Source organism: Paroedura picta, chromosome 10 (assembly GCF_049243985.1).
Source record: "Paroedura picta isolate Pp20150507F chromosome 10, Ppicta_v3.0, whole genome shotgun sequence".
Taxonomy (NCBI): domain Eukaryota; kingdom Metazoa; phylum Chordata; class Lepidosauria; order Squamata; family Gekkonidae; genus Paroedura; species Paroedura picta.
In genome coordinates this window covers 55,360,420-55,380,404 of record NC_135378.1, presented here as the reverse complement: position 1 = coordinate 55,380,404, position 19,985 = coordinate 55,360,420, and the positions used below count along the sequence as shown (strand labels likewise).

The following is a 19,985-nucleotide window of genomic DNA, read 5'->3' as shown; positions in this document are numbered from 1 at the left end:
GTGGTTTCCATAAAGCAAATATGTCTGATAAAGAACTAAAGAAGCTACGCAATAAGCAGCGGAGAGCTCAGAAAAAAGCTCAGCTAGAGGAAGAAAAAAAGAATGCAGAAAAAGAAAAGCAGCAAAGAAATCAGAAAAAGAAGAAAGATGATGATGATGAAGAAATTGGAGGACCGAAGGAAGAGCTTATTCCTGAGAAACTAGCAAAGGTATTCAAACTGTGGACTGTAATTTGTTCTTGTGGAATTTTAGTTGGAATATGCAGTTCTAGGGAATTGAACAGAAATGTACTTCATAGAGGTTAAATGAGTACATGATCACTGCAAAGGCTCTTTTATTAAATAACATGGAATACCTATACATCAATGACCTGGTTGCAGGGGTGAAGGGTAGGTTTTGTTACCAACTCATCCCTAAAGGCAGCACTTAATTTTTTCCCCAGAGGGAGGAACAGTAGCCATTTATGTAAAGAAAAGGAAAGTGAAATATCACAACTGGATCAGGGCTTAATCTGCTGCCTCCCTTGGGCATCCCAGACATGGAGAATTTCTGTTTCTTTTTATATGAATTTGTCCATTTAAACATAAGAAAACTGTTTCAAGTGTCTCCTGTTTTGGCAAATGTTTTGCATTTCCAGGTTGAAGCACCGTTAGAAGAAGCCATTAAGTTTTTAACTCCATTGAAGAATTTGGTGAAGAACAAAATAGAAACTCATCTTTTTGCCTTTGAAATTTACTTCAGGAAAGGTAGGTGGAAGAAGCCATAAAGTGGAACAGCATCAGTAATCTAGAAAAATCTGCAAATGTAAATTGCAAGCCTTTCTTTCGTCCGTTCGTTCTTTCTTTCGTTCTTTTGTATGCCAAGTGGTCCAGGAGACTCATGTCTCACATGTACCTTCCTCACATGTACAATGAGGAGTTCTTGCTATTTCATAGTTGTATACATCAAGAGGCAAATGGGATTTTGGGCTGTCGGATGTGTTCAGTTTTGGGCACCACAGTTATAGCGGTTTCTCAGTGGAACAGGATTCCTTGGGAAGTGGTGAGTTCTCCATCTATGGAGATTTTTAAACAAAGGCTTGGATAGCCATCTGACAGGCTGATTCTATGAAGGTTCAGGGAGGTGGCAGGTTATAGTGGATGAGCGGTAGGGTTGTGAGTGTCCTGCGTAGTGCAGGGAGTTGGAATAGGTGACCCAGGAGATACCTTCCAACTCTATGATTCTATGATTCTAAAAGTAATCTTACTCTTACAATAAAATTACCCTGTGCTTTTTAATATGGGAAACAACCTTGAAAAGCAAATTCTTCTTTATATTATCAGCTATACTTATTTTATGCATGCCTCAGTAGTCAGCCAAACAACAGTGCCAGCATTCTTACAAAAAAACTAGTGGTCCAGTTGGAATTGCATTATTTAAAATCCACCTCAAGGCAGAGGCCAAATAGTCTCTCACATACCAATGTAAAATTTCCAAAATTTGTGACCTGGAGGGGGGAATTTTTTGTTTAATGTATGCTCAACTGTTGTTCACTGCCCAAGAGGGGTGGTATATAAATCAATTAATAAATAAATTTGGAGGGAAATTGGAATATGTACAATAGTTACTGTCCTATCTAAAGGTTTTACTGTTTAACAACATCAAATGCAAAACTTACTTAGCATATGAAATTGCAGTATTTGACATATTAATGGAAGTTAAAGGTTATAAATGCCTTTGTTTTATAAAAGAAGAACTGCAAATATGCCCAGTACCTGGCAGGAAACTGCATGGTGATGCACTCCTATCTTAGCATATATCCCTTAATTTTTGCTATCAGGATAGAGAGACCAAATTTCTGCCTTACTTCCTCATGATCTTTTTTCTCCATGCTGCAAATGTAGAACATACCTGGGTAAATGTGTCATAGTGATTTGAGAGAGAGGTGAAAAGATAAACTGCATCAGCTCAAAAGAACAACAGATGGCACATAACTGTTGAGAAGCAATGAAAGCCATGTTTGCTTCCCTCGTGAAGATTTTGTATCCTAAGTGTAGAAATGCATTCCGGATTGACATGTATACAGCATGTCTACCTTATCTTTAAGAGCCTCTTGTGGCGCAGAGTGGTAAGGCAGCCGTCTGAAAGCTTTGCCCATAAGGCTGGGAGTTCAATCCCAGCAGCCGGCTCAAGGTTGACTCAGCCTTCCATCCTTCCGAGGTCGGTAAAATGAGTACCCAGCTTGCTGGGGGGTAAACGGTAATGACTGGGGAAGGCACTGGCAAACCACCCCGTATTGAGTCTGCCATGAAAACGCTGGAGGGCGTCACCCCAAGGGTCAGATATGACTCGGTGCTTGCACAGGGGATACCTTTACCTTTTTACCTTTACCTTATCTTTAAATTCATTTCACTCAATGTAAATAGAAAATATTTCATATGAGTTTTTTTCCATGCTCTCAAAATTTCCAATTTTGGTATGTGTTTTTCTGGACATTTCTTCTTATCTGTGGGGAAGCCCCTTTGATTTCTCAGAGGATACTTATTTGTTTATTATACTAATTCTTTCAAACTTTATTTTCATTGTGATATAAAAGCATATTTGGATTTTCTGCTGAATTTAGGTGGTCAAGAAAGTAAGAATACTTGTAATCCAGTGTCAAATTATTTTTCTTCCAACAGAAAAATTTCTTCTTATGCTCCAGTCTGTGAAGAGAGCATTTGCTATCGACCCCAGTCACCCATGGCTTCACGAGTGTATGATTCACCTCTTCAGCAGTGGTATGAATCCAACCTGTGACCTGGCCAAGATGCTTCCAGAAACTGTTATATGTAGTAATCTGTTGTAATTGATAGTTCTGAACATTTTACTCAATATATGACATATCTTGTTCTCTAGAAAGTATGACTACTTTTCTCAGGATTTCTGCCCACAGTTCCCTCTCTGACAAGAAAAGAATTGGAGGGTGGGTTTAGGCTACTATGGTAGCGGGGAGGTGGAAAATAATGTTCTGTGGGTGGAAATTCTTGTACCTATAGAAACTTTAGTGTGGTTCTAACCCATGAGCTGCATGTGCTGCAAGCACACTTCTTAATCCTGAGTTTTTCTGTATTAAAAGAATTAGATAGTAGGTGGTGAGAAAGGCCTGGGACTCTGGAGAGTAGATAGTTCAGGCTCTGGCTACCAATGTGTCTTGATTCTTAATATATAGCAGAGATGGCTTTTTTGAAGATTTTTGCAGTTCATTCTATGGTAGGCTAACTCTGTACTAGTTACCATGTGAAGTCATGTATACGTATGCAGAGTGCTGGCTAGGGATGGGCACAAACCAGAAAAGATGGAATGTATTTATTTGTGACTGAACGGCAAACTGAATCCTGAATTGGGAGGCTCATTTGTAAACTGAACCAGTTTGTGACCTCAAAAATCCCATTGAAAGGGACTACAGGCCCTTTAAACAAGGTTTGCAGAACCCAAAAAGCAAATTACCTGTGGGGAACAACCTGCTTCCCACCATGCAGCTGTTTCAGGCTTTCTTGCATTGCTCAGCTGTATTTGTGGCTTTTGCAGAGCGCTGAAAGCTTTTTATTCTATCTTCAAACCACTATGACCTGCTTTAAAAGTTCTTGGAAGGAATTTAGGTTTGTGGACCACAGACAGCTCAAGATTTGTGCCAAATTTTGCTTTGTAGTTTGGTGCATGCCGATCAATAATCCTAACTATATGGTTCTTCTCAGCTCCTATCTTGTCTAAAGGGTGTCCTTGACCCTGCTGTGGTCCAAAATGCTGCTGCCGTTGTTTTGCAGCAACTTCATTGGCTTCCAGTTGAGTTATGAATCCATTTCAAGGTGTTGATTCTTTAAAGCCTTACACAATCTGGACCCTGCATGTCTGAAGGATCACCTCTCTGAACATGTTCCCCAGAGAGAACTTTGATCTAGTAACACCAGCTAGCTAATGATCCCTGGCTCCTGCTTGGTGGAATGAGTTCCCTGGAGAGATCAGGGCCTGCAAGATGGTGCTCTTCCGCCAGGCCTACATTTGGGGCTAGTTAGAAAACCATTCTATAACAAATAACTGGGCCTCTTTCCTTCCCCTCGTCTCCACCCCCCACCCCGGTTCTTTACCTCCTACTCAAAATCTATGCTAGTAAATTTACCATCAATGCAAGTAATTATTGTTGGCACTGACAGCTATTTTAAATTAAGATTTTAAAGTTTTTGTTATTGTTTTATTGCTAATGTAAATTTTATTGTTTAATGTCTCAACTGTTGTTTACCACCCTGAGACGGCAAGTCCTAGAGGGGCGATACATAAATTGATAAATAAATGAACTGAGCAATAAATAGTATCCTTAACAAAAATTATATCAATTAAATTGGTATCATTTGATTTTATATGGAAAAATAATATTGATTTTTAGAGAAATGAAATTGGAATATAACCATAGAAAATACATCAATATCAGTAATGATTTGCTATAAATGTACAAAACTACTTTAACAAATATACAGTAAAGAAAAGTTAGGCTTTGATTTAATGGAAATAATTCAGTAATTGCCCTTTTATTAAAATAAAGACAACCTGAAGTTTACTGCCTGTTTTTAATGCTATAGTTTCTGAAAGCAAAGATCTACCAGAAACAGTCAGAACAGTGTTGAATCAAGAAATGAATCGACTTTTTGGAGCAACTAATCCAAAGAACTTCAATGAAACTTTTCTTAAACAGAACTATGATTCACTACCACACAGGTTATCTGGTATGTAATTTCCCTGTATTGCCTCAATAAATATTTGTTGTCTGATAATGTAGCAGTTTTTGTCCTACATACACTTTTTAAAATTTAAACATACTAGCCTATACTACTTTCAAAGGAATGTTAGATCCAAGCCACATGATCAGCCTCATGTGAGTTATTGCTTGGATGAAGACAGTGGGTAAGATACCAAATGTTTGCATGATCTTCTTTTTGTTCCCACAGGCCTGTGAATATAAAATTACTGATTTATCAGTACATTCAAGCATTTGATCCATCATATGCAAATGCTGAAGTTTTGTATCTTAGAAGTGATATGGCATGACTATTGCCGTTTCTAGCAGAAGTACTGAATTAGGTGCAAAACTGTAAGATAGGGTTGGATCCAACAGAGAATGGAAGGGGGGGTAATGGAGTACCAATGTCGAGGACCTAAAAGAGTCATGCAGAGATCAATTTCACAGCTCTCATAGGAGTGAGTATAGCACTTCTGCAAATGGAGCATATTAATAGAATTCTCTCTCACCTGTGAGCTGCAGCTGAAGATTTAGATCTTCTCAGAACAGAGTCATGGGGGAGGGGGATTAGCAAGAAAATACCTGCTTGCGGGGAGGGGCAGTATAAAAATCTAATAAATAAATAATAAATATAATATAATTTATAATAATAAATATAATATAATAAATAATAATAAATATAATAATAAATATATAAAGAAAATATAATAAATATAAACATACTGTATGTTTTAACGAAGACTGTTTCATGTATTGTTGACTAGTTTTAATGTAAACCGCCCTGAGCCATCGGGGAGGGCAGTATATAAATCTAAATAAATAAAAAATAAAATAAATAATCCCACCTCCCTCCTTTGTAAGTTAAGGAAAAGGGATAATTGGTTTCTTCTATGCTACATGACCTCTTGTGGTGCAGAGTGGTAAGACAGCAGACATGCAGTCTGAAAGCTCTGCCCATGAGGCTGGGAGTTCAATCCCAGCAGCCGGCTCAAGGTTGACTCAGCCTTCCATCCTTCCGAGGTCGGTAAAATGAGTACCCAGCTTGCTGGGGGGTGAACGGTAATGACTGGGGAAGGCACTGGCAAACCACCCCGTATTGAATCTGCCATGAAAACGCTAGAGGGCGTCACCCCAAGGGTCAAACATGACTTGGTGCTTGTACAGGGGATACCTTTACCTTTGCCTATGCTACATGGCACTGTGTTTTGGAATAGTCCCTGATGTTTGGCATCCAATTTCAAGGTCCTTCTGGGTGAAGGTAGTAAAAATCCTAATCCGTCCTCCAGATGGAAGCATTGGCTTTACCTCTCTTGCTCAACAAAATTATCCTGAAGAAAATGAGCTATTGGATAGAGCTATTGGAATACAATAGCTGTTTAAACACATTATTGAGAACAGTGCCTATAGCAAGCAGCTACTAAACTTATGTTTGTAATATTGTAGAATATGATCCTTAGAGCTGTACCTATTCCTTTAGTTTTATTAAATTATATTGGAACATGTCCAATCAGCACAATGTGTACAAGTGTTCTCTATACTTCCCTTCCCCTAACTAGTTCCTTTTGATGAGCAGAAAGATGATCCTCACAGTAGAGAGACTGTATGGACAAAAGGCCACATAGGTCATTTCAAAGTAAGGAGAGGAATCATGCAAAATTGCCCCATCTTCCATGCTTACAAAAGAGAGTATCAACATTTTTTTCTTTCTCTTTGCTCCAGCCACCGTGACTTGTATGGCTTTTTCCATAGAGGTTCTGCAACTCCATGGATTTAAGAGGGAAATGTAGGGGGAAATTTAAGACTGTTGGGACTTTTCTGTTAATGGTGGATACCGACCATAGAAGTATTTTAAAAGATTTTATAGAGAATTTTTAATACAAAAAAAATAAAATTTCTAAAGAACGTAGACTATAAAAAGGGGAAAGAATGAGAAAAAAGAACAAAGAATAGACTAAGTGAATTCATCAAAATAAGTTTTTGAGTTTCCAGTCGACTAGGACATAAACAATTAACCAGTAATTCAGATGTATCAATTTCTAATAAGATTATTTGCTTACATTAAGATTAAAATTATTTTGAAAAAAAAATCCCTAAAACCGCAAATCATCAGATCATTTTTTTCGTTTTCATGCAAGAATTCTATAAGGGGTTTCCATTTGCTCATAAAGGAAGTTGTTGTCCTTTCTCTAATCAGTGATGTAAGTTTAGCCACCTCTTCTAACATCTTCAACAGCCAGTCTTCTGTTGTAGGTATTCTTGTAGTTTTCCAATTCTGAGCATATATAGTCTCGCTGCTGTTATCATATATAAAAACAAAGTCCCGTGACTGTTTTCCAAGTGTTTATCTGTCAGTCCTAAAAGAAAAGCTTATAGTCTGATTTGTAGATTTATATTCTTAATTTTTTGCATGTATGCATGTATTTGTATCCCAAAGTTCTTTGCTTTAATACAGCAACCACATATGGTAGAAGGTTCCTTCATGTTTTTCACATTTCCAGCATTTATCTGATGTATTTTTATACATTTTACCCAACTTTTTCATAGTCACATACATCATTTTTTAATGTTTTTTTCTTTAAGGCTAGAACTTAATGTAAATTTAATCCCCTTCTACCATATTTTTCCATTGTTCTGTGTATTATATCCAAAATACATTCTTCATCTGTTCTTCTTTGTCATATTTCAATAAAATTTAATACATTTTGCAATAACATGCTCATCATATGTACACAATTCCATCTTAAATAGAGTTTTAGCATCTTAAAAACCTTAAAGTTTTTATCTACTTTCCATCTTGCTAGTAATTATGCATAGAAAAAACAATGACAGTTAAATCTCTCTTTTATTATGTTTTCCTTGATTTCGTTTTGGGAAATATCCACACAACCCATAGTTTTTAAACTTTGAAAGGTCACTATTCATGAATGGTTGTATGTTAGGAAAGTTTCTGAAAAATAGCTTCATGTAGAGATGGAATTTGGCTTATCCAGTGTGGTTCTGTGGTTTTGAAAATGTTCTTAGTCATATTAGACTTCATGGCATACAGTAAAATAATAAACTGCATTGATCCCAGTGGATTAAAAGTTATTATTTTCTAAATAAGTAAATATTCTAAATTATTTTAGACTCCTGTCTTAAGCTGTGACCATATAAGAGTTTCATATGTTACATTAAAAGCTTGGTAAACTGCAAATGAAAATGTAAAATGGGGGAGGGGCTCGGTATTTTGCTTAATTTTGTGCCAGACGTTATTGTATAACTTTGATCCTATTTATTTATTTTTATTACAGTGTCTGACATAATTAAACATTGCTTGCTGCATGAAAACTTGCTTTTCAGTAGAAGACACAGTGGAACCACATGTGTTTTTGTTGAACAATAATTTTGAATGTTTTATGTAGAAAAGCAGAATCAAAATCACTAAAATGCAGAAATAAATATAAGAGATTGACATTGTTCTATTTATATGATAAACTGAATGGAGCTGTTTTCCCCCCTCCCCATTCTTATAGCTGCCAAAATGGTATACTATTTGGATCCTGCTAGCCAGAAAAGAGCTGTGGAGTTGGCAACCTGCCTTGATGAATCTCTTATGAACAGAAATCTTCAGGTAAATGTTATTTATTTTCATATTTCCATGCCACCCTTCCCCAAAGGCTTAGGACTGATCTCAACATATTAATACAGTAAAGCCAGTTTGGTGTAGGAGAGCCAGTTTGGTGTAATGGTTAGAAGTGCGGATCTGGTGAGCCAGGTTCAATTCGATGACAGCCAGCTCTATCTCCTGATGGATGGCCGGCAGGACTCCCCCACTGAAACATATGCCAGTTGTTTGGACTCTTGGAAGGAAGAGTCACCTGAAACTCAACCCCTCCAAGACAGAGGGCCTGTGGCTGGGTAGAAGGGAACAGGATCAGTAAGCATGCCTCACATGCTTGGATGGGGCACAGCTTATGGCTGTGCCTGCAGCCAGAAACTTGGGGGTGAACTTTGATGCCTCCTTATCTGTGGAGGCTCAGGTCACGAAAGTAACCCAAGTAGTGTTTTTCCATCTATGCCAGGCTAGGCTACTAGCACCCTACCTGTCCTCAGACCACCTGACCACAGTGATCCATGCAATGGTCGCCTCTAGATTAGACTTCTGTAACTTGCTCTACGTGGGTCTTCCCTTGTATCTGACCCAGAAATTGCAGCTGGTGCAAAATGCAGCTGCTAGGGTCCTCTCAAGGTCATTGTGGAAGTCCCATGTCCAGCTTATGAAGAGGCAGCTGCATTGGTTGCCGATTGGCTTCCAGATCAGGTTCAAGGTTTTGGTTCTTACCTTCAAGGCCATCCACAGCCTGGGCCCCACTTATCCGAGGGACCGCTTGTCTCATGCCTCTTGCAGGGCTCTTCGCTTTGTGGGTAGCAATCTGCTGGCTGTTCCTGGGCCGCAGAAGGTACACCTGGCCTTGACCAGGGCCAGGGCTTTTTCAGTCCTGGCCCCAAACTGGTTAAATGAGATCCCAGAAGAACTAAGGGACCTGACAGGGCTGTCAGCATTCCACAGGGCCTATAAAACAAAGCTCTTCCACCAGGCGTTTGGTTGAGACCGGGCGAGGAAGAGTGGCTCCCTCCCTGCACAGGCCTGTTGAAGTTGCCCCCTTGGATGGTTGATGGTTACTGTGAATGGGGACTGGAGGGCAGGAGTAAAGTGGGATATCCTGCAGATTGTGATTTTGCCGTTGTCGTGGTTGTGTATGTACTGTTTTATGTGGGGGTTTTAGATTTTTATGTAAACTGCCACAAGCCAGCTGGGTCCAAGAGTGATGGTTAACAAATACTAAAATAAATAAAGGTGAGTACCAACACTTTGAATCTGATTTGGTCCTCAATCTGGAGCCAGTGCAGCTGGCAGAGCACTGGTCGAATGGACTGTCTCCACACAGTTCCAGCGAGGAATCAGGCTGAATTAATATGCAAAATTATTTCTCTTTGCCCCAGGAATGACTTCTAAGTAAGATAGTAGTCTCCTATTTCTTTTTTAAAAAGTGATCTGGAATTAGCTTCACGGTAATACTCCATTTTCTAGAGAGCACATATTATGAATGAACATGCACATTGCAGTTTTAATTGTAATCTTACCATGGCTGTTTTAATTTGACAATTGTGAACTACCGGGATCCGTACACAAATGTTACACAAATAATAACACTCTATCATCCTACTTTTCAAGAAAAGTTCCAAGGCAGATCCAGCAAACTACTGTCCCCTTTACCCTCTCATCAGTGGCAGAGCTATATACTTCATACCTATACCTCAAATTAGAGCATCCTTTCGCAACCATGAAACATTCTTCAGGCTTTGAGAAACCTCAGAAGTGGCACACTTGTTCAGAATATGGTTGTGAATCATAGCTGTGTACATTCCTACCTGGGACCCTCCCCTTCCCACCCCCTCCAGGCCCCCACTGGCCATTTTTTTTTGGGGGGGGGGAAGGTCAACATGACCATATATACATATCACCCAATAAATGTTTTAACAATTACCTCCCATCCATTGTTCCATGGCCATCAAGAAACACCAGGGTTTCATGAAACCTTGGTTAAGAAAACCTGAATTAGAGGAATGGATTATCTGTAGTAATATTTTAGTCTTCAGAAAGGGCTTTGCTCCTCAAGATCATTGCTTAATCTTAGCCCACTTAGCTCAAAGTACACTTTGCCACTTAAAAGTAAATTGTATGAAATATTTATAGACCTTAAAAATGCTTTTGTTGCTATACCTAAGATTAGATTGTGGGGAAGATTGTGGCATGCTAAAATTGACAAAACACTGCTTTGGTTTAAAAAACCTCACTGTTCTTCTTACATGGCTCAAGTACTCTATGGAGACAAGGGAAAACTTATGGAGTATTTCCATCTTTATAGAGGAGTGAAACAAGCTTGCATCTTGGCACCCTTTTCAATCTGTAATTGAACAATCTTGTAACTGCTCTCTCCTTAGCAGAATTTCATCTATATTTATCCTCAAAATACTGTAGATTTGAATATTTCAAGATCAGTTTTTCAGAATCAAATATTATGTTCTTTTCTAAAGCCAAGAAAACTACCTGTATGACATGGAGAATTGATGGGAAATATGACTTGAATTGATGGGAAATATGACATGGAAATTTATTCTAATTTCCCCACAATTAGAATAAGTTGGCAAATTTCCATAACTGGCCATCCCATCTCATTTATCATGTTCATTATCATAATTATTAAGAAATGCATAAAAGACTATACCAGCCCACTTATTCAAGCTAGGAGAGTGTGCTCTGCCCCGTTCTTTGGCATCCTTCCATTCCCCAAGTATCCCAGCTTATTTTAGACATTTGACTCACAGAGCATTCATGCTTGCATACTTAAACACTACCCCTTCAGCAGTCTTATATGGAAGAGATTCTAAACTGTCTTATTCAGATAGGCCTTGCCAATGTGCTTTGAAAGGGTTGACTCCCTATCTCATATGATATTGGAATGCCCTTCCTATATCTATTATCATGACTTATAGATTGATCTGCTAAGTGATTCTAAATGGTACCAGCAGATCCAATACAAAATCCATAATCTGGGTATCAATTTAAGGTATTTGATTAATTATGAGGAATCTCAAATATATGTGTAATTAGACAGAGAATTTATGATACTGAAAGGCAGTCCATCGAAGCGGGAATTAATCGGACTTGTTCCCCCCATTTTTTTGGGGGGGGTTGACTTCTAACACAGATTTGGGTTGACTTCTAAAACAGATTTTGTTATATACAAAATCTTATTAATCCGTTCCACCAGCGTGCCTTTATGCTCGCTAGATTAAACATCTTCCCATCAGCTGTACTATCAGGTAGATATAGTAACGTACCAATGGAGAACAGATTATGTAAATTCTGTCATTCAGAGTCTGACTCAGTATCACATATTTTACTTCATTGTCTGTCACATTACTTGCTCAGGCAACGATTTATTGACCTCATTACTGTAAACCTCTCTGGCCCTATGGATAGAATCACTCAATATTTACTAGCTGATAAATCCCCAGAAATGACAGAACTAGTAGCCGAATTTTTGGCTAGGGTGATACAAAAGGATAATCAGCTAAGTAAAAAATCATTCTAATCCATGGGCATTATAGTCAGTGTGAATTACTGATTAATGAGCATTCGATGGAGGAATGTATATATGATAATCATTTTATTTCACCTATTTGTTTTTATCTTATAACTATGTAATTATTTTGGATTATCAATGATCAGCTACTTCTTTTTGAATTTTAATTTGACTTATGGATTGTCCTTATTTTAACTAAATTACCTTTGACCACAGTAAAATACAAGATAGTCCCATATTTGTTGGTAGACATAGAACTAAGGATTACGTGTCCAAGTGTCTCTCCACCATACTTTCCTTAAAGAATAAAAGTTCTTTAAAGAAATAAAGATTACTTATTAACTGCTCAAAATCATTATATCAAAGTACTTGAAGAAGTAAATGATAACATTATAACAAATGTTTGTAATAAAAAAATGCCTAGCTATAACATTTTTAATATAAGTATTAATATGCATTATTGATAGGAATTGCTAAAATGTTTAACACTCTTTCCCTTGCTTTTTAGACTTGTATGGAGGTATTGGAAGCATTGAACGATGGTAGCCTTGGAGACTGTAAAGAAGCAGCTGAAATATACAGAGCAAATTGTCATAAGCTTTTCCCTTACGCTTTGGCTTTTATGCCCCCTGGATATGAAGAGGATATGAAGATCACAGTTAACGGAGATATATCTGCAGAGAACGAAGAACTGGCCAATGAAATATGAACTTTTAAAAAGAGTGGATTAATTTTTGGACCGTATCTGGTATATAATATTTTTGTCACGCACCTGCTGAATTGTTCTACCGTACACAGAGAATGGAGAAGTAAAAATGGTTGCCTTCAAAGTTTTACTTTTTTATCCTGCTGACGAAGTATATAATATAAAGTAACGTATTACTGGATATAGGTGGCTCAGTTAAAGAAAAACTAAGCACTGCTAAAATTGAAAAGTATCCCTTATCTACATGCCCTGTTTTTAAACTAATTTATATGGAATCTGAAGGCTTAACACCCATGGGAGCAGGTGTGTGGCAGAAATATTACTTTAAATTTGTCTTGTTGAGATGACTATCTCGGACAGCAGAATTGCTGTTTTAGCACTGGATCCTTTCACTGAGCACAAAGAGTTGTTGGGGCTTTAGCATCTGACTGATTTTGATACCAAGATGATTCTACCCTTTGGAAGTATGCGATGTGAATCACTATTTGCAGACAAACCTGCAACATGCATACAATATTGTTGTAGAGACTGGGACATAAAATATGAAGCAAAATAACGAAACATAAGGTGTTCAATAAGCTTGTTGTGTCTCCGAAATTCACTGCACGTGATCAGTTTGGTGTTCTTGCACCACAGTTTTTAAATGAAGGAACTGGTTAGAACATTATTTGTTTTAATTAACCATTTGAAAAGAAATCATCTGCTTACTTTGGAGACAAGTATTGACAGCATTGGTTGGCTAAACTTGTTAAAACTGTCATGCAAGAACCAAATGAAATTATGCACTGTGATGTGGCACCAACTCATTAGAAAGACAGCATGTATATTTCACGTACAGTGGAAATATAAATGAACATAACTATGGCTTGAAATTTCAAAGAGCAGAACTCCTGACTACCAATTTCTGATCGATCGAGAGACTAATTGTTTAAAACCTCAGCAGGCCTTGTTCACGTTATGCAGAAAAAAGTGCTGCAGTTTAGATACCTCTGGAACTTTTCCACAGTGTCACAGGTTTGTAATACTTGAAGCCCTACATTTCTAAGAATATATTTCTTGCTCAGTTGTTTCAGGCAAGCCCATGACTTTGTAACTTTTAACGGGCCCAAGATTTTTTTTCAATAACAGACCAGCTTCTTATTCCTGCAGTTACAGATGTAATTTCCTTTGTCAAACATAAGGTACCAAATATAATGCAATAAAATGTTTTGAAAGAGAGTTGTGTGACTGGAGAATTTGAAAGCTGCTGTTAGGTAAATAGTAGTAGGGCAAGATCAATGTAATCATATTAGTGTTGGTGAAATCCCACAATGCATAATGCAACAGTGCTTGGAGACACTACTCCCACCCTTCTTCCCCAGTAAATCTTAATCAGTGGCTGCTGCTCTGAATAGTAACTTACAAGTTAGCAAAGGGTGTAGCTTGAAAAAATATAACATCCATCATTTTGGAGAAGACTGAATTAAAGGAGAACTTAAATAGACTAGAAAACTTAAGACTTAGAGGCCTAATATTTAGCAAGGGAAATGTCTAAATGGTTGCCAGTTGGCAAAATTTGAGTGTTGACATTTTGGTGGTTTTCATTGTTGTGCATCCCTTTAAAGGGAGATCATTACTCTTTCTGTGATAAGAAAAGTATGGATTCCTCATTCATCAGCTATAAATATACTGTTTGTGCAAATGTATACTAATGAACAACATTAGTTTTGTCATAATCTTATGTTAATCACTCTGTTCATGAGCTAGTATTTGAGCAAGTTGTTTCTCAATGAAAATATACTGTGTGAGCCACTAATTTACAAGGGCATTCATGCCTAGTCTGCAGGGATCTCAAGATGTCCATCTGTAAATCTTGCAGATGGCAATAGAAACCATGCCGCTACAGCCTTGTCATTGTAGATAAAAACTATATTATTTGTGAGCTCTGCTGAAGTGTAGATATGGGCAACTAATATAGGTTTCTTACATTTCTCCTCCTCCCTCTGCTCTGTATGATTTTTCAATCTTGGCAGTTTTTATAATCGCAGATACAGTGATTGGAGCTCAGAATTACATATCTCAGCTTTGCCCTATTAAACAAATTGCACAATATTTGTGTACAGTTGTAAAAGGCAAGGGAAGCTGAGCAACGAAATAATGCTTCCATAACCGTTCTTGCCATAAGCAGGTATATGCAAAGTAGTTCAAATCCCATGGTGCACGTAAATGAAACTGAACTATTTTCCAAGCTCCCTTCCAGTACAGTCGGCCCCTTTACGCTTAACCTGCTTTTGATGCTTGCGGGGCTGGAGTGAGATAGCATCGGACTATAAAAGCTGTAGGCATCCCCGTAAGTGAACAAGCCTGGGAGGAGTGGTGGTGTTCTTTCTGTACCACCGCGCCTCTAGATAAGGGTAGTTGAAAGCCCCAAGACCCAGAATGGCTGTGCCTGTAGGGGGCTTCTTAAGGTTTTGCTTTCTGGGCCGCTGGACTTTTCTTTTGCTGCCGCAGACGGCTTGGCCTGAGCCCGGACTGGCCCCGGCGTTAGCGACGCGCCCACTGGTGCTCGGGGGTCACGTTACGGCGGCCGCTGGCGGCATCTCGCCTCTCGCCGGGCTCTGCGCTCAGCCGCCCGGCCCTCCCCAAGCAAGGGGCGGGGCGGCCTCCCACGTGGCTGCCTCCGCCCCAGCGCCCAGCGGCAGGAAGCGGCCGAGAGCGGTCTCCGCCTAGCCAGGCCTGGCGCTCGTGCGACCGCTGGGGCGGCGAGGGCGCGTGCGCGCCGCCTTCTGTCGGGGGGCCTGGGGCGGGGGCTGCGCCTGCGGAGCTGCGGGCCCGGCGATGGCGACCGACGTGGAGTCCTCGCTGGAGCTGAGCTTGTCGAGCAGCGGCACCGAGGCCGGGACGCTGCCCCCCGCGCGCTCCCGCATTTTCAAAATCATCGTCATCGGGGACTCGAACGTGGGCAAGACGTGCCTCACTTTCCGCTTCTGCGCCGGCCGCTTCCCGAAGCGCACCGAGGCCACCATCGGGGTGGATTTCCGCGAGCGCGCCGTCGCCATTGACGGGGAGCGAATCAAGGTAGGGCTCGGCATCAAGGCCCTCGCCGGGAGCCCCTGGAGCCGCGCAGGCGGGCACGCGCTTCCCTTGGCCGCCGCAGGGCAGCTGGCCACGCTTGCGCCCAGGAGACGCTTTCCCGCCACAACAGCCCTGTGGGGCAGGCTCAGGCTGAAAGACCCGACTCCAGCCTGGACTCGCCAGGGGTCACCAGCGGCCTCGCGTACATTTAAGGCCGTGCTTCAGTCCGGGAGTTAAAGTGCACCTCTTGAGAATTGGGAGTCCCTTGGCACCGTTAGGACCAACAAAGGGTTATTCAAGGCGTGAGCATGGCCACTTCCTCGCGTGCGCAAAACGACTTCCTCACGACTTGAATAAATCTTTGTTGGTCTTAAAGGTGCAATTGGACTCTCAGATTTTGTTGTGCTACTTCAGACCTGAACGTACCTCCTGAGTTGCAGAGGCAAAACCTCTGCTTGAGATGAGGTCTTAAAACTTCAGCAGCCTCTCACCTAGCCGGAAGTGAATCAACCTGTAAAATTGTTGATAAAAATTATAAGCAAGCTTTGTGAGCTATAGGCCAAGGTGTCACTGTTTGCTATACTGACAAGAGCAAACATATTCAAATCTCAGTTTCATGAAGGGACCTGGGGACTTTTCGCTCACTCCATTTGAAGATAAAATGGGGAAGGGGGAGGGGAATCCTCTTGAACTTCCTTAAAAGAGGAGTGAGGTTAGAGCATGGGAATTTTGTGGTCCATGGCCGCACTTTGACTACCCCTAAGGTAGAGTATTCATGAAAGCAGTGTGCAGCAACCTTGAATAACAAGTTTGTTAACATGCCCGTGTAAACAAAACTTCGCCATAGAAAAGATCTGACTCTAAAGTGTTGAGCTGGTATCTTGTTCCCACAATGAGTGAAATTATTTGTGTTTTCTCTTTTCTCCACCCCTGCCCCTTTGGACCATTCTAGATCCAGCTCTGGGATACAGCAGGGCAAGAGAGATTCAGGAAGAGCATGGTTCAACACTATTATAGGAACGTACATGCTGTTGTGTTTGTATATGATATGACAAACATTGCAAGTTTTCACAGTTTGCCATTGTGGATCGAGGAGTGCAAGCAATATTTGTTCACCAATGACGTACCACGGATTTTGGTTGGAAATAAATGCGATTTGAGAAGTGCAATTCAGGTACCTACGGACATGGCACAGAAATTTGCTGATACTCATAGTATGCCACTTTTTGAAACGTCTGCTAAAAACCCTGATGACAACGATCATGTAGAAGCCATATTTATGACCCTGGCTCATAAGCTTAAGAGCCATAAGCCATTAATGCTTAGTCAACCACCTGATTATAGCACAGTACAATTAGAATCTGAACCAAAACCTGCAATGACTTGTTGGTGTTAACTTATACTATTTTTAATCAGCCTGTCTAGTGTGCAAGTGCGTTAAGAGTGTGGCCTTGGTCATAATCCAGTGCAGCAGGAATTATGTTGGGTCGTTTTGGCACTTTATTGTATGCGTTTATGTCTAGGTGTATTACACTCTTTGCACTTTGTACTAGTTGAATCCAAATTACTCTAGATTGCGGAAATTAGCTTTCCACGTGAAGTTTGATGTAATCCCATTAAAGTACCTTATAGTTTCAGAATCTTTTCTCCACTAAAAGGAGATATTAAAATATGCTAATTTTCTAATACCTTTACAGTGCCATCTTAAAGCAGAGTTATACCCTTCTAAGGCCATTGAAGTCAATATGCTTAGAAGGGTGCAAACTCTCCTCAGGATTGCTGTGTTATTGTGCTGCTTAACCACAGTTCTGTAGGAAACTGAAGTGTTACAAGGTAACAATCCAAATATTTGGTAAATAACTGCAAAATTAATATTTCCTTTGCATTATTTTGTCAGGTGCACAGAGGAATAGAAAGATTTGACTTAAGTGCTAATATTGGGTGTCTGTCACATTCTTCTGGTTGCTTTATTATAATCTCAGTAAGTTCATGAATGAAGGGATGCACATTCAGAGCTTTTCTGCATAAAGATGTAGTTTGAAACTCAAAATATAATTTTTCATATGACTAGCACTCTTTATAGATCTGTGCTTTTTCTTGAGTGAGAGAATGATAGAAAAGAGAGAATAGCCAGAATTATTCCAGCATGTATTACATACATCATTCTATCATCTCTTACAAGATAGGCATATAATGGGAATCTAAAGAAAACTCGTACTGTATATTGTGATTATAACTGTATTCTGAAACAGGAACAATCAATAGGATCACTTTATCTTTTAAGAACTGTCTGGCATCATAAGAAGAGCAACACTCTTCCCATTTGCACTTCACCAGCCTGTGTCCACCTGCTTTTCATGCCCTGCCCCAGCAACACTTTGGAGCTTTTAAAATCATGTTTTCTTACTGTGGTGAATAGTGGCATATTCCAATGGGAGACTTGAAGTCTTAGCAGACTTCTTCTGTGTGGCATCCAAACCAGTCACAGCATGGGATAGTTCTAGATGGACATTTTAGATCAGGATACTAAGCTCTAACCTGTACGTTAAATCAGGGGTAGTCAACCCGTGGTCCTCCAGATGTCCATGGACTACAATTGCCATGAGCCCTGAGCATTTGCTGGCAGGGGCTCATGGGAATTGTAGCCCATGGACATCTGGAGGGCCACAGGTTGACTACCCCTGCGTTAAACGGTTAAGATTGAAGTGGTAGCACTACCGAAAAGGTCCGGTGAACTGCAAATGTAGGTTTAGGTGGACTGATATGGAGGAGCAAATACTATCCTGCTTGACTGGTTGATTTGTGTCATGTTGTTTTAATGTTTCAAAATAACAAAATTACACAGTCTTTCCAGCAGTAAGAACTTACGTGCCTTACTATGTGATACAGACTATCCTGCTATATTCCATAAGGGAAAAAATAGAAATGAATGTTAGTTGCTATAGTATAAAGGTACATATGACAGGCCTGGATTGATGTTTCCACTTATGCAAACAGTATCAAAAATCCTCCTTGATGAGAATGAAAATGAAGCCTTGCCTGTTTCTTATCCAAAGAGCTTTGCTGCTCCTAATGAAGAGTGAAAAGAAGGGCCTTTCCACGATTATCTCATAACATGCAGTACTGGCAGTGGGAAATCCCACAACCTTCCTGAATAGCATTATCAGACAACTTGCGATCAAGTTACCTTTTAGTTTCCTTGTGCAGATGGATCACCTGTGTTTCATATAAGTTCTGGATATAAAGCTGTTTCCCACTTAAGACTCATACAATTAATTGTAGCATACACTTGCATGTGAATAAAACAATAGTTGTGAAGGATAAAGTGTATTTCTTATCTTTAAACAGCCCCGTGGCGCGGAGCGGAGCGCCACGGACTGAATAAAGCAGTAAGGGCACTGTGGGAGGAGTTAGGGCGGGCCCTGTCTGGGATAAAAGCTCGGAGGGGCCAATCAGGAGCCGCAAAGCGGCTCCTGATTGGCCCCTCCAAGTGTCCATCCCGCCCCATTGCCTGCTTCAGTCGAGCCGCGCAGACAGCCACAGGTGAGCGGTCAGCCGCGCAGCCTTCTCCCGGCCGGCGGAGTGGCCTCGCGGCGTCGTAGACGCTGCAAGGCCGCTCTGCCAGCTGGGAGAAGGCTTGGGAACGAAAAAGGCTCCCAAAGCCCCGGGGAAGGCGCTCCGCGGCTCACAGAACCGCGGAGCACCTTCCCCGGGGCCTGGGGAGCTTTTTTCCCAACAGGGGGGGGGGGAAGGAAAAAGGCTCCCCAAGCCCCGGGGAAGGCGCTCCGCAGCTCGCGGAGCACCTTCCCCGGGGCCTGGGGAGCTTTTTTTCGCAACGGGGGGGGGGAAGGAAAAAGGCTCCCCAGGCCCCTAGCGGCCCGGCACACGCTGCCTCCATAAAGAAAATGGCCGCCAGCCAGAAGACACCGCCAGGGAGCCCACCCGCTCAACGGTAAGCCACCTTTTATTCTGCCCCAGTCTGCTAGCACCCATTGTACTTCGGATACAATGGGCTTTTTTACTAGTTTTTAGATAATGTAAGAAAAGGGTTTAAATTATCTGTATGACAGGAAAGGACGATGCCTCCTCTAATTATAGCCATGTAACCATTTGATAACCTGAAATTACAAAAGGGAAAGTAAGCTGTGGAATATGTAGAAAACTTTGAAGTATCAGTATTGTGTGTTAACACTTAATCTGCCAGTGTAGCTTGTTGGCACTGTTCTCTGCTGTTGGGGAAAAGTAAATATGAGCATCTTCTCAAGCTTTTAACCTTCACCTTAATATAATCATCATTGGTCATTGTAGGATAATTACAGATATATCATGAATAAATATTCTG

At 40.5% G+C, this 19,985-nt stretch overlaps 2 protein-coding genes across 4 annotated transcripts in view; both read left to right on the top strand.

Moving 5' to 3' along the window:
• Window positions 1-13,807, top strand: part of NAA15 (N-alpha-acetyltransferase 15, NatA auxiliary subunit) — a 45,770-nt gene extending 31,963 nt beyond the window's left edge. For both annotated transcript variants that reach the window (XM_077300256.1, XM_077300257.1), the window contains exons 15-20: window positions 16-209; window positions 638-746; window positions 2,661-2,759; window positions 4,596-4,739; window positions 8,266-8,363; window positions 12,392-13,807. In XM_077300256.1, the coding sequence (XP_077156371.1) occupies window positions 16-209; window positions 638-746; window positions 2,661-2,759; window positions 4,596-4,739; window positions 8,266-8,363; window positions 12,392-12,592 (845 nt within the window). In that variant the 3' untranslated portion in view covers window positions 12,593-13,807. The remainder of the gene's footprint in view (window positions 1-15; window positions 210-637; window positions 747-2,660; window positions 2,760-4,595; window positions 4,740-8,265; window positions 8,364-12,391) is intronic.
• Window positions 13,808-15,246: 1,439 nt separating this feature from the next.
• RAB33B (RAB33B, member RAS oncogene family) lies at window positions 15,247-19,344 on the top strand. Of its 2 annotated transcripts, XR_013224792.1 has the most exons (3): window positions 15,247-15,646; window positions 16,596-18,199; window positions 18,314-19,342. XR_013224792.1 is itself a non-coding variant. In XM_077300258.1 (2 exons), exons 1-2 carry the CDS (start codon window positions 15,407-15,409, stop codon window positions 17,037-17,039), a joined length of 684 nt encoding a protein of 227 aa, XP_077156373.1. In that variant the 5' UTR covers window positions 15,247-15,406; the 3' UTR covers window positions 17,040-19,344. The 2 variants fall into 2 exon arrangements, 1 of the variants encoding a protein (XP_077156373.1); XM_077300258.1 differs by having other exon boundaries at window positions 16,596-19,344.
• The last annotated feature ends 641 nt before the right edge of the window (window positions 19,345-19,985 follow it).